Source organism: Engystomops pustulosus, chromosome 5, assembly GCF_040894005.1.
Source record: "Engystomops pustulosus chromosome 5, aEngPut4.maternal, whole genome shotgun sequence".
Taxonomy (NCBI): Eukaryota; Metazoa; Chordata; class Amphibia; order Anura; family Leptodactylidae; genus Engystomops; species Engystomops pustulosus.
The window spans coordinates 190,149,975-190,163,516 of record NC_092415.1 but is presented as its reverse complement, the minus strand read 5'-3'; the positions used below and the strand labels follow the sequence as shown (position 1 = coordinate 190,163,516).

The 13,542-nt window shown below is 44.5% G+C and overlaps 1 protein-coding gene across 3 annotated transcripts in view; it reads left to right on the top strand.

Annotated features, from left to right (window-relative positions):
* The window catches only part of MYO3A (myosin IIIA), a 121,482-nt gene that overhangs the window by 30,703 nt on the left and 77,237 nt on the right, over positions 1-13,542 (top strand). For all 3 annotated transcript variants that reach the window (XM_072154122.1, XM_072154120.1, XM_072154121.1), the window contains one exon: positions 12,953-13,135. In XM_072154122.1, coding sequence (XP_072010223.1) covers positions 12,953-13,135 — 183 coding nt within the window. The remainder of the gene's footprint in view (positions 1-12,952; positions 13,136-13,542) is intronic.

Here is a 13,542-nt window from a genome sequence, read left to right as displayed (position 1 = left end):
CCCTACTCTTGTGATAGGTGGAGAGCCTATTTGTTGTATTTAATTGCAGACAGAATGTCATAGAGCAGAAGGAGCTGACCAGATTATACATAGTGTCCTACCTGCATGTAGCATGTTATAGAGCAGAAGGAGCTGAGCAGATTGTACATAGTGGGGGTCATTTACTAAGGGCCTGATTCGCGTTTTCCCCACGTGTTACCCGAATATTTCGGATTTGCGCCGATTACCCTTGAATTGCCCCGGGATTTTGGCGCACACGATCGGATTGTGGCGCATCGGCGCTGGCATGCACGCGACGGAAATCAGGGGACTTGCACTTACCTTCACTAGGAATAGGCCGGTGAACTTGAGTGCATTTCGGGGAACTTCAGTGCAGCAGCGCCACCTGGTGGACGTCGGAGGAACTACCTTAGTGAATCCCGGCCGGACCCGAATCCACCGCAGAGAACGCGCCACTGGATCGCGAATGGACCGGGTAAGTAAATGTGCCCCAGTGTTCTATCTGCAGGCAGCATATTATACAGCAGGAGGAGCTGAGCAGATTGTACATAGTGTCCTATCTGCAGGCAGCATGTTATAGAGCAGGAGGAGCTGAGCAGATTGTACATAGTGTCCTATCTGCAGGCAGCATGTTATACAGTAGGAGGAGCTGAGCAGATTGTACATAGTGTCCTATCTGCAGGCATCATGTTATAGAGCAGGAGGAGCTGAACAGATTGTACATAGTATCCTATGTGCATGCAGCATGTTATAGAGCAGGAGGAGCTGAGCAGATTGTACATAGTATCCTATGTGCAGACAGCATGTTATAAAGCAGGAGGAGCTTAGCAGATTGTACATAGTGTTCTATCTGCAGGCAGCATGTTATAGAGCAGGAGGATCTGAGCAGATTGTACATAGTATCCTATTTGCAGGCAGCACGTTATAGAGCAGGAGGAGCTGAGCAGATTTTGAATTGCAACATCCCCCACAGGGCCTAGCCTTTTCTTGGGGACCGGAGGGCTGTCCTACAGCCTGCCTGGTCTCCAGCGGGTGGTGTGTGCAAGTAAATGTAGAGGGAGAGGCTGATGTGCTGATTCTCCCTGGGGCAAATCCTTTAATGTCCATAGTATGAGTCCCTAGGTAATGGATGGCGTGCAAAACAACTCATGGTTCTTTATTTGAACAACTGCAGACAACGGGCCAAACAATCTGGTTACAGATGCCAGATTGTTGGAGAGTTCCGGATTACTGGAGTGGTCATGGAGAGTGATCCTCAGGAGTAGATTCACCAGTCTGGTAGTAGGTGCAGGCAGGGATGTAGCTGTGTCAGGGTATGGAAGCTGCAGCTTTGGCCTGGGTGTTCTGTGTGTGGCACTAGAGGTGTGTCACACTATCTCTCTGGTCACTGACACTCTGTGCTCTATGTTGAGAGCTGAGGCCTAGGAGGCCTGTAGTAAGAGCCTGTGCTCTAAGAAGTGTCGGCTCTCTAGGAGAGCTGGGTTCCAAGAGGACTTGCCCCTTCCTGTCCAGGGATTTTATCATTCCCGGGTCAGGTGGTGACTTACTCTCCAATCACACTCCAGTTTACAGATTGGAATACAATTAGATGAAAGTAAATCAAAACACATACCCTGTTAACCCTTGCTGTACAGGCAGGGTCTACCACTGTTAATTACCTTACCAGGACGGTATTACCCTAAGAATGATGCCACACATGGCGTTTTGAACCCGTTTTTGGTCCGTTTTTAAGCAGTCCGTTAAAAAACGCATCCGGTTTTTAAAAACAGGTGCATTTTTTTGAAAACGCATCTGTTTTTTACCATTTTTAGTTAAGATAATTGGTAAAACCTGTCAAAAACGGATGCGTTTTTAAAAGACGGATTCGTTTTTTAACGCATGCGTTTTTTAACGGACTGCTTAAAAACGGACCAAAAACTGGTTAAAAACACCATGTGTGGCATCACCCTAAGGGTGATGTCACACATGGCGTTTTTAGGCCGTTTTTAGTTAGTGCATTTTAAGATCGTAAAAAACACATCCGTTTTTTTTTTTTAAATGCATGAGTTTTTTGAAAACGCATGCGTTTTTGTCCATTTTTAATTGCACAAATTCGGAAAACCGGACAAAAACACATGCATTTTCAAAAAACGAATGCGTTTTTTAACTAACGCACTAACTAAAAACGGCCCAAAAACGCCATGTGTGACATCACCCTAAAAGTGAGTTGATCAGACTCCTCTAGAGGGACCCTACAGATAGAGGGCCTCATTTGCAAGCACTCCCTTGCCTATACATTGGCAGGGGTGTTGCAGAATAGTATAAAAAACAAGTAGAGTGAGCACCACCTCAGGAATATTAATTTATATAAGAACATTTAATGAGTAGATCGTATACATCCAAATCATATAATTAAAATATACATAAAATATACAATTAAACATAAAAGAACAGAACAGATTGTACATAGTGTCCTATCTGCAGGCAGCATGTTATAGAGCAGGAGGAGCTGAGCAGATTGTACATAGTGTCCTATCTGCAGGCAGCGTGTTATAGAGCAGGAGGAGCTGAGCAGATTGTACATAGTGTCCTATCTGCAGGCAGCATGTTATAGAGCAGGAGGAGCTGAGCAGATTGTACATAGTGTCCTATCTGCAGGCAGCATGTTATAGAGCAGGAGGAGCTGAGCAGATTGTACATAGTGTCCTATCTGCAGGCAGCATGTTATAGAGCAGGAGGAGCTGAGCAGATTGTACACGTGGTGGGTGTGGAGGTGTGTAATGGGAGGCGCAGCACAGGATATGGCACAATACTACACCAGGTCAGACCTGACATAGAAATGCTCTACTGATGTATCACAAAGGTGGCAGATTAGTCCAGTGCCGGGGCAGGGGCATCATCATACCCTGGCACATTTAGCGCATATGATATATACCTCTATATGTTTATGATATAAAACTTGATTTAAGACAAAGTACATTATCTGAGGACACATTCGCTATAAGGAGACATTTTATTGGGATGGGAGGGGTAACTGGTCCCTCCTGTTGCTGTCTATGTCCCTGGCTCCTCGCTGGTAAACTGCATTGTTAATAAGCTTTATCTGTGCCGTCCTCATACTGAATGGTCGGTGTGTGAGCGGCTGCTTATCTGTATGACCCACCTGTTCCTCTCATTACATGGTGACTTGTCTGCATCCTGCTGGGAATTGGCATTTATGTTGATGCCACATTGTATCAGCTTGTATGACCCCAAATCAAGATAATAGGAATTATGGTGGTTGCAATGAATGGCAATTCTTTTTTTGTTACACGCCCTACTAGAGTGCAGCATGTGCACAGGGGCTTTATATCCTCGCAGATTATAAAATATCACTAGGAAATTGCTTCATTTACTGAGCGATGGACGTCCAACTTGAATGACAGTAAAGTCACCCATGACTGTGTTATTGTGATATTCCGTATATTGTTTTGTTGAATTTGTATCTATAACATATCGGGGTCATTGTATGTGGCTTTTACTGAGTCTTTTGATTCAGTGTAATGCTTCTTTTTACCCAGTGGTGGCGTTGTAAGGTGATTAATCACATTTAGACTTCTGCTCCAGATTATTTTTAATTTATTTACCTTTTAAGAAATATTGCAACTCAGTTCCATATAAGAGAATGTCAGCTCAGCTGCACAAGCCCAGCATGGCCAGCTCTATATGTATGTCTGTGCATGTATGTCTGTGTGCATGCCCTGCATGTATGTCTGTGTGCATGCGCCTGCATGTATGCATGTATGTCTGTGTGCATGCGCCTGCATGTATGTCTGTGTGCATGTGCCTGTATGTGTGTATGTGTGCATGTGCCTGTATGTGTGCATGTGCCTGTATGTGTGTATGTGTGCATGTGTCTGTATGTATGTCTGTGTGCATGTGCCTGCATGACTGTATGCATGTGCCTGCATGTCTTTCTGTGTGCATGCGCCTGCATGTATTTCTGTGTACATGTGCCTGCATTTGTGCGTACATGTATGTCAGCATTCTTGTGTCTGCACAGGTGTGTAACTACATTGGAAGCAGCCATAGCAGCTGCTATGGGGCCCGCAGTATCAGGGGGTCTCATTATCCGACCTGACATTAAAGAAAGGGGTGTGTGCACCATTATTTACATATTATGTTGCACATTGTACAGCATAATGGGTCATATTTACTAAGGGTCCCGCGGCCGCATTTTCGTCGGGTTTTCCGACTTTTCCGGGATCGCTGCACCAGCTTTCATGCAACAGAAATCGGGGGTGGCCCATCGGACGATCCAACTGATTCGGACAAACCGCAGGATTCAACATTTATATATGACGCAAGATAAAGCACTTACATGCACCGGGAAGAAGAAGGTGAACTCCGGCGGGCCTGATTGGGGACGCGACACATGCAGGATATCGGGCACACGATCTTAGTGAATCGCGCCGGAGTCCATGATCGTCGGACAATGCACAGCAGGGATCGCGCAGGACCAGGTAAGTGAATGTGCCCCAACATGTATAACATATATGTGATGTATAAATGCTGTGTGTGTGTGTATCTGTGATGTATATATAATGTATGTGTGTATATATGCTGTACATCTGTACTGTTTGTGTGAGTATTTTTGTGATGTGTATGTGCTTTATATATGTGCTTAATGTGTGTAATAATGTATACCGTATTTTTCGGACTATAAGGCGCACAAATAATCCTTTGATTTTCTCAGAAATCAAAGGTGCACCTTATAGTCCAGTCCGCCTTGTATATGAACCGTACTTACAGACAACAGCTGCCTTGAACTGAATATGAACCTAGACGTTTTAGCAGGTATTTATTGATGGTGCGCCTTATAATCTGGTGTGCCTTATAGTCCTAAAAATACTGTACATGAGAAGGAGTTCTGCGCATGCGCAGTAGCTCCTGCTTTAGAGCCGAGATCACGCAGGGTAATATGCAAATTTTCTAAAGAGGCTACTGGGCGTGGAGTAGCCGGAGCTGAGGCTACACGGTGTGGTTACTCCTTGCTTCAGTAGCCTCTTTGATCCTCCTACTGAGACATCTTCAGTGCGCAGCTACAAGGAGCTGCACGCACTCGTCCTCGAAGATGGAGTTCTGCGCATGCGCAAAACACAGACCAGCGGTTGCGTGATCTCGGCTCCAAAGCCGGAGCTACTGCTCATGTGCAGAACTCCGGCTTCACGGACGAGTGCATGCAGCTACCAGGAGCTGCACGCTGGAGATGTCCGGGTAGGAGGATCAAAGAGGCTACTGGGGTGTGGAGTAGCCGTGCCGTGTAGCCTCAGCTCCGGCTACTCCACGCCCCAGTAGCCTCTTTAGAAAATTGGCATATTACCCTGATTAAACAGTAGAAAAGATAGAGGGGAGTAAAGGATTAGCCTTAAAGCTATCCTTACATACGTTAGATGCACCTACCACCGGATCTACCTTAATAGGTAGATCCGTAATGGTAGGTTTCCTTTAACTATTTAGCCTCTCTTACTGTCTGCGTTTTTGATCTTGGCTCTTTTTCTTGTGATTATGGCACATATTTAGCACTGCATGAGATGATTGCGCATCACTTGTTACCAGCCCTTTATCAGCGCTTTGTGTCGGAGGCTCGGAAAGCTTTTGTAGCGGTGACATCCATTGTTCTGGGGGAAGTATTGACTGACAGTGTTTGCATGTATTACTATTCTTCTGCCTCCGAAGACATGCAGGTTTTTCCTGTCCTTTGTGTTCGTCTCACAGCTTTTGTTACAAGATGCTCATTGCCAGCGGGGCCTGAAGGTCGCTGACAGGTCAGATTTTGCAGATCTAAGAGCTCAAGTCAGTGCAAATTATTGTGAATATCACCTACAGGCTGAGTGACATTGCAGACGTCTTAAAGGGGATGTGTTATTATGCTGTATTGATTTGACATAAATGCTGAAACATCACTTACTTTAGTCTTTGTACTTTATTTCTCTCTTGCCCAAACAGCTGCAAAATCAGTTGCATACATTTGCTTTATTATGCCGGAAGCTTTTCATTAGAATTTGGATTTTGATAAAGACAATATCACGTCTTAAAGGGACTGTCTGGAGGTTGACACACCAGGCTGCTCTCTTCCTAAAACAGCGCCCCATCATGACCATGGTTTGGGCTGGTATTGCAACTCAGCTGTGTATGGATGAATGGAGCTTAGTTGTAATACCACACACTAACTATGGTCAGGTGAGGAGCGGTTTTTGGAAGAAAGCAGCCATGTTTTTCTACCTCCAGACGATCCCTTTAATACTTCTGCCCCAGTTATGTTCCTGCTCTCTGATATGTGGGTACAGAAATCACACGCAGAGAGCAGTTACCTATTAGTTGAGGCTGTGTTATATGTGCATCTTGGGGCCTGGAGGCAGCCGGGGCCCAGAATACCGGAGAGGCTGGCGATTGCGGCCTAGGACACGCTGATGTCATGGTGCTTAGTATGGGGACCGGAGGGCTGTCCTACAGCCTGGCAGGTCTCCAGCAGGTGGTGTGTGCAAGAAATATGAAGGGAGAGGCTGTGGTACTGGTTCTCCCTGGGGCAGCCCCTGAGTGTCAGTAGGATGAGTCCCTGGGTGATGGATGGGGAAACCCGTGGTGGTAAGCAGCCGTATCCAGGTACCAGACGGTGGCAACATTGTGCAAATCAACTTACACTTCTTTATTGAACAGTAGGCAATGGCCAAACGTTTAACAGCAGATTCTTAAGCTGGAAAGGTCATGGAGAGCCGGTCCACAGGAAGGTTACACACAGCCTGATAGTAGATTCAGGCTGGAGTTGAGTCCGGGTGATAGATCTCAGCTCTGGGGCCTAAGTCTCCTGACTTGCCCTGGGTGTTAGGCACTGGCCTGAGGCACCTGTGGTCCCTGGTATGAGGACACTTGCGATCTTAGTCAGTCAATCAATTCTGACTCTCTGCTCTGACAGACAGACCATGTGCTCCCGCCCACCAGGGGTTTATATACTCCCTTGGTCAGGTGATAGCACCTCTCCACTCAGCTTCCAGCTTGTTTTACAAGAACATCATTGGACAGTAACATCAAAGTGTTAACTCTTGCATTACCAGGCAATGGCTACAACTGCAATTACTAAGTTCTCCTAGAAGTAGCTTCTGGATGAGTTGCACATGCTCACCAAATAGATCCTGACCAGGTGAGGGCGCTATTCACAACAGCCACCTTGCCTATGCATTGGCAGGGTTGTTGTATATGGGTCCTGCTTTCTTACACAGAAGGGAAAAATTGTCTTAAACCAGAGAACTGTACTGGGCCTCCTAATTATCTGCAAAATAATTACTTTGGAGGACATTTATCATACACAATAATTAATTGTGCTGAATAAATGCAGCCCCCCCCCCCTTGGATCGCGACTGGACCGGGTTAGTAAATCTGCCCCAATGGGGCACATTTATTTACCCGGTCAAGTAGCGATCCCCGATCGGACGGTCCGGCGAAGATGAAGACCGGTGCGATTCACAAAAATCGTGTGCCCGGTATCCTGCATGTGTCGCTTCCACCGCTCAGGTCCGACAGAGTTCACCTTCTTCTTCCTGGTGCATGTGAGTGCTGATCTTGCGACACAATTTGCTTTTTAAATTCCGTGGTTTATCCGAATCAGTCGGGTTGTCCGGCGGCAACGCCCCCTGATTTGTGTAGCATGCAAGCCGGTGCAAAATCGAAAAGCTTATACCAGAGCCATGAAAGTAATGACCATAACAACTATAACCCATTAAAACTGTTTCCCTTGCCCTTAGTATCAGCATAATTGGGCACATTTACTAAGGGTCTGCGGACCGCGATTCTGTCGGGTTTCCCAAATACTTCCATTTTGCACCGAATTGCATGCGACACAAATTGGGGGGCTTGGCTGTCGGACAACATGACTGATTTGGACAAACCGAAAACGAAGTTGTTCGCAAGATCAGCACTTACATGCACCGGGAAGAAGAAGGTGAACTCCGGCGGACCTCAGCGGGGGAAGCAACACATGCAGGAAATTGGACGCACGATTTTAGTGAATTACGGCAGACCCGAATCCTCGTCGGACAACGCACAGGGGGAATCGCGATGGGATGGGTAAGTAAATGTGCCCCAATGGGGCTCATTTGCTAAGGGTCGCGGATCGCACTTTCGTTGAACTGTGCACCACTTTTGGGGTTTGCACGGCTTGGACAGGTATTTAACAGGTGTCTGCACTGGGATTGTGTCGCATGCAAATGTTTTTTGGCGCAGCTGAGCTGGCTTCCATGCGGCACAAATTAGAGTGTGTGCGGTCAGACTATCCGACTGATTCGGACTGAGCGCGAGATTTAACTTTCAAATTGTGTCGCAAGAACAGGCCCTTAGATGCACCACTTACAGGTAGGTGAACTCTGTGGGACCTGAGCGAGGAAGCTACACATGCAGGATAGGCTTTCAATGGAGAGGGAAGGGGTGAGGAGTGCTGATCCCTCCACTCTCTTTCACCCGGCGAGATTACGTTCATGTGCATGAAACCTTAGGCTTCTGTTTACTAAATGTACAAGATATTTATACCATACAGTAGTCCACACTACGCACAGTGTATACAGTAGATACTCTATACAATGGAGGTCAGAGTTGACCTTTATAATCACTTGAGCTCTGTGTGATATTAGAATATAATATATAATAATACATGGGTTATTATTGCTGATCTTGAAAACGCATAGAAGAGAAACCTACCTTATTACACTGATTATATAGATTATACTGTATAAATGCTATACATTATCATGCAGAAGTGGCCTCTTAGCTGGGCTGATTGATGTCTTTGTTATATTAGACACTTCTGCAGCTGCATAAAGGGTAACGAAAAAACGGAGACCTGTGTCTCACTTACTCCTGCACTTAGAGATCTCCGAGATCATCAGATGTCATTTCAGTATCATCTTATCTGACCTCTGTTTCACCAGTGAAGAAGAACCTAGGATGTGACACCCGTGACATTCGCTGCCATCCTGCAGTGAGGTGGAATCGAGGGATTGTGACTAGTGATGAGTGGACCAGAACCGCAATGTTCAGGTTCAGCGTTCTGCTTACCCCCTTCTCTGGCGGTAACAGTAGCAGATTGCGGGTTTTAAAGGAAACCTACCACCACGGATCTACCTATTAAGGTAGATCCGGTGGTAAGTGCATCTAATGTATGTAAGGATAGCTTACATTTTAGGGCCAATCCTTTAAAAGTCATAATAAGAAAATTTACTAAAGAGAATACTGGGGCATGGAGTAGCCCGAGCTGAGGCTACATGGCGCGGTTACTCCATGCCTACCCAGACATCTTCAGCCTGCAGCTACAAGAAGTTGCGTACACTCGCCCTCGAAGCCGGAGTTCTGCGCATACACAGTAGCTCCGTCGAGACCGTGCAGTCCCTTCTTCGCAGAACTGTAGATTTCTGGTAGGAGAATCAAAGAGGCTACTGGGGAGTGGAGTAACCGTGCCTTGTACTCTCAGCTCCGGCTACTACATGCCCCAGTAGCCTTTTTGGTACATTTGCATATTACGACTATTAAAGATTACAAAAGATACAGGGGACTAAAGGATTAGCCCTTTAAAAGGGCTATCCTTACATGATTTTTTTAGATTTGTTTAATTTCTTGGATTCTGGTTTACGTGACATTTGTTATCTGTAGCCGACACCATTTCTGTGCAATCAGACATTTCAATTCACGACATTGAGGTGAACAATTCCTAATAATGGATTAAAGTCAGAGGAGGGGGTGACAGGTCCTCATCACCTTTTGTTCAGATTTCTTAGGTTATGTACAAACTTATATTTTCTCATGCAGATAAAGGCAAATTTTTAGACTTTCTTCATTTGAAACTGGATCTAGTGACCACATTATGATCCTCCCCATGGAGGGGGGGGGGGGGGGCTACAAGTTACAATTTTTTTTATGAGGATAGAACATATGGAAGTAGTAAAAGGACATTGACTTCAATAACAATTAAGAAAAATACTGTAACTGATAAGTGAAATCACAAGGACAGAGAAGGAAACAGCATTTTTTTCAATGTGAATCCAACCCAGGAAATTATTATTCTATAAAAAGCCTAAGGGGATCACAACCCTGAACAATTAATACAACCATTAACTTTCCTAATCTGCTTCCATAATAAGTATGAGTATCTTGCTTATCAAGCAATTATGTATTCATAATGTATCTACTAAACTGTGATAGGAAGCGTCATCCATCACAGTACATAATTCAATAGAAGGACAAAACTAATCAAAAACATCCCTTTGTGAGTAGGACTGGAATTGGTTAAACCTTCCAAATTTGATGAGCTTGAGCACCTTTGAGTTTTGGTATAGGGGCCGTGAGGAGAAAAAGTACCTCAACTTTCTACTAACTTTGTAAGAATCAGTAATATAGTGTTGCATATGATGTTAAACATCCTGCCCCAATCTTATTGTCTTCTCCACGGGCTCATGGGGCACTGGATTTCCTACAAGGTTCTGGTCTCTTGGTAAATCCGGCACATCACCAGTGCACCAGAATAAAAACTATCCTCCCTCCCTTCCGCATAGGGCTTGCGTGTAATATGACACATCATAGAGTTTCTGTCCAATTGGTTAGAAAGACAGAATTCAGCCGAGTAAATAACAGATACGGTAAAGAAGGAGGGAGACAGAGTGATAAAAGCAAAGAAAAATGGAGAAAGAAGAACTTTCCTCTGCTAAAATATATTGCACATATTTTACTATATATTACACATTGGGGCACATTTACTAAGGGTCCAAACGGCGCATTTTTGTCGGGTTTCCCGACTATTTCCAATTTGCGCTGCATCTAAGTGGGTTTTTTGGCGCACCCGATTGGATTTTGGAGCAATTGCGCCAACTTGCATGCGACACAAATCGGGGGGTGTTGCGACTGACAACCCGACTGCTTCGGACGGAGTTCGGGATTTACAATTCAAATTGTGTCGCAAGACAATGCACTTACATGCACCAGGAAAAAGAAGATGAACTCCGGCAGAAAATGGATGCACAATCTTGAAGAATCGCGCCGGACTTCATCCTCGTCGGAGAACACACCTCAGGGATCGCGACAGGACTAGGTAAGTAAATCTGTCCCATTATATTACTATACAGGCAGTCCGGGTTACGTTCAAGATAGGGTCCATAGGTTTGTTCCTAAGTTGAATTTGTATGTAAGTCGAAACTGTATATTTTATAATTGTAGATCCAGACAAAAAAAAAAAATTCCCTTGTGACAATTGGAGTTTCAAAATTTTTTCCTGTAATAGGACCAAGGATTATCAATAAAGCTTCATTACAGACACCTTACAGCTGATCATTGCAGTCTGGGACTATGGTAAAGCATTCTTAGAGATTCACTGGAGGTCACAGGGGGCAGAGGGGTGCGTCTGTAACTATGGGTCGTCTGTAAGTCGGATGTCCTTATGCAGGGGACCGCCTGTGTATTGCACATATTTTACTATATATATTGCTATTTTATTTTTAATTTTATTCTTGAACTTTGTAATCTTACATGTCAACAGTATTGGACTGGAGTTCTTTGGGGCCACCTTTATCATCCCCTAGGAAATAGACTTGGATAGCCTCCATGTTAGTTAAATCTGCTATTGTGTTTCTGGGCCCACTGGAGGATCCTCTGGTTCTGACACTGTTTGTGAGTGGCCAGTCTGACACTACTTGTGAGTGTCAGGCAGAGCTGCTAATACCCATAGTAGACCACAGTATTACAGGCCATTAGAAGTTTTGACTAGAGTATTGAGCAGAACTATTTTAGCCTGCCCTTCTTATAGGGTCCTGGACTTTCTCTTCTAATGTACAGGGACTCTGTTCAAAGCTGCTCTCCACTAGGACCCCATAGCCTGGGACTGCTTTGGAAAGGTCTTGTGGTAGGAACTCAACACTGAATTTCAGCATACTGTTTTTAGGTACTAGCCCCTACTTATAGAGATTATGGTACCAGTGTTGGACTGGGGTTTCTTGGACCCATCAGATAAAATTATGCTGGGGGCCCATCAGTCATCAACCCTCTAGGACAGTGATGGCGAACCTTTTAGACACGGAGTGCCCAGACTACAACCAAAACCCACTTATTTATCCTAAAGTGTCAACATTTAAGTACAATTTAAGCAGTAGCTTCTTGCTCCCTTCTCTGCTATAGCTTTCAATCGTATCAGTATCCTAAGAACACCAATACAGTAGAAAGAAAGGGTGACAAATTCATGTTCCCCTCAATAGGAAGAACTTTCGGGCCTGGAGCTGAAGCTACAATGATAATCCAGATCTGCCCACACCTTCCCATTCCTCCTGTAGTCTCAGGCAGCAGTGTCGCTTTAAGACAGCGCTGAGCGCATAAAAGTCCTGGGCTGTCTGGGAATCTATGAAGATCCCTTGTGTCCTCTTTGGTGATGGCCTGGGTGCCCACAAACAGGGCTCCGAGTGTCACCCGTGCCATTGGTTCGTCACCACTGCTCTAGGAAATAAACCTTAGTAGCTTTCAAAGGGTAGAACCTGGGACCACCGTAGGATCTTCTGGTGCGCTTGTGGGCTATTGTCCGCTACTAATTGGGATGCCCATGAACACAATGATATATCTTCCTTATAACCTACCAATCTAATGCCCTAACATCATGCACACTTCCCTGGCGCTACTCACCATCAGTTCAGAAGAGACTTCTAACCATCATACCAGTTGCCTCTCTGTGAAACTGTTTGTAACCACCAAGCCTATTGTCTCAAGTTATGCTTCGGTTAATGTGTCTGAACAACAGCACAGTCTTTGGGTGGGATCCAAAGCTCATTTTATCACTCAAAGAATAAGATTTTGGAAATATCCGAGCACCTTACTGTACATGTCCCTATAAAGTCATTTTGTAACATACATGATTAAGCCTCACTCAGGGAAATTCTGCCCTCTACTATTAACAATTTCTTTGACATTTCAGGCCGGTTCATTGAAAATGTTTTCATTCCGTAATAAGTCCATTATATTTGATGGATTTCCGGACCCCTCTGACACTTGGGAAATAATTGAGACGATTGGTAAAGGAACATACGGTAAAGTTTTTAAAGTCGTCAATAAGAAGAATGGAAGTAAAGCCGCTGTAAAGATCATGGATCCATTTCATGTGAGTCGCTCGTTCTATTCTGCATGTAAATGATTATGTATTACAAAACAGTTTGCATATTTAAATCCATGTCTCCTTTATATTATCTATCTGTCATATCTTCCTTTAAATCTATTCTATTACTATCTATCTATCTCATATCTATCTATCTCATATCTATCTATGTATCTATTTATGTATCTATGTATCTATCTATGTATCTATCTATCTATGTATCTATCTATCTATCTATCTATCTATCTATCTATCTATCTATCTCCTATCTCATATCTATCTATCTATCTATCTATCTCATATCTATCTATCTATCAATCTATCTATCTATCCATTCCTGCTGGGCAGATGCATTTGTATGTAACTAGTGGTCTCCTGCTGCAGATTGCCCTGACACACTGGCAGTGCCGGCG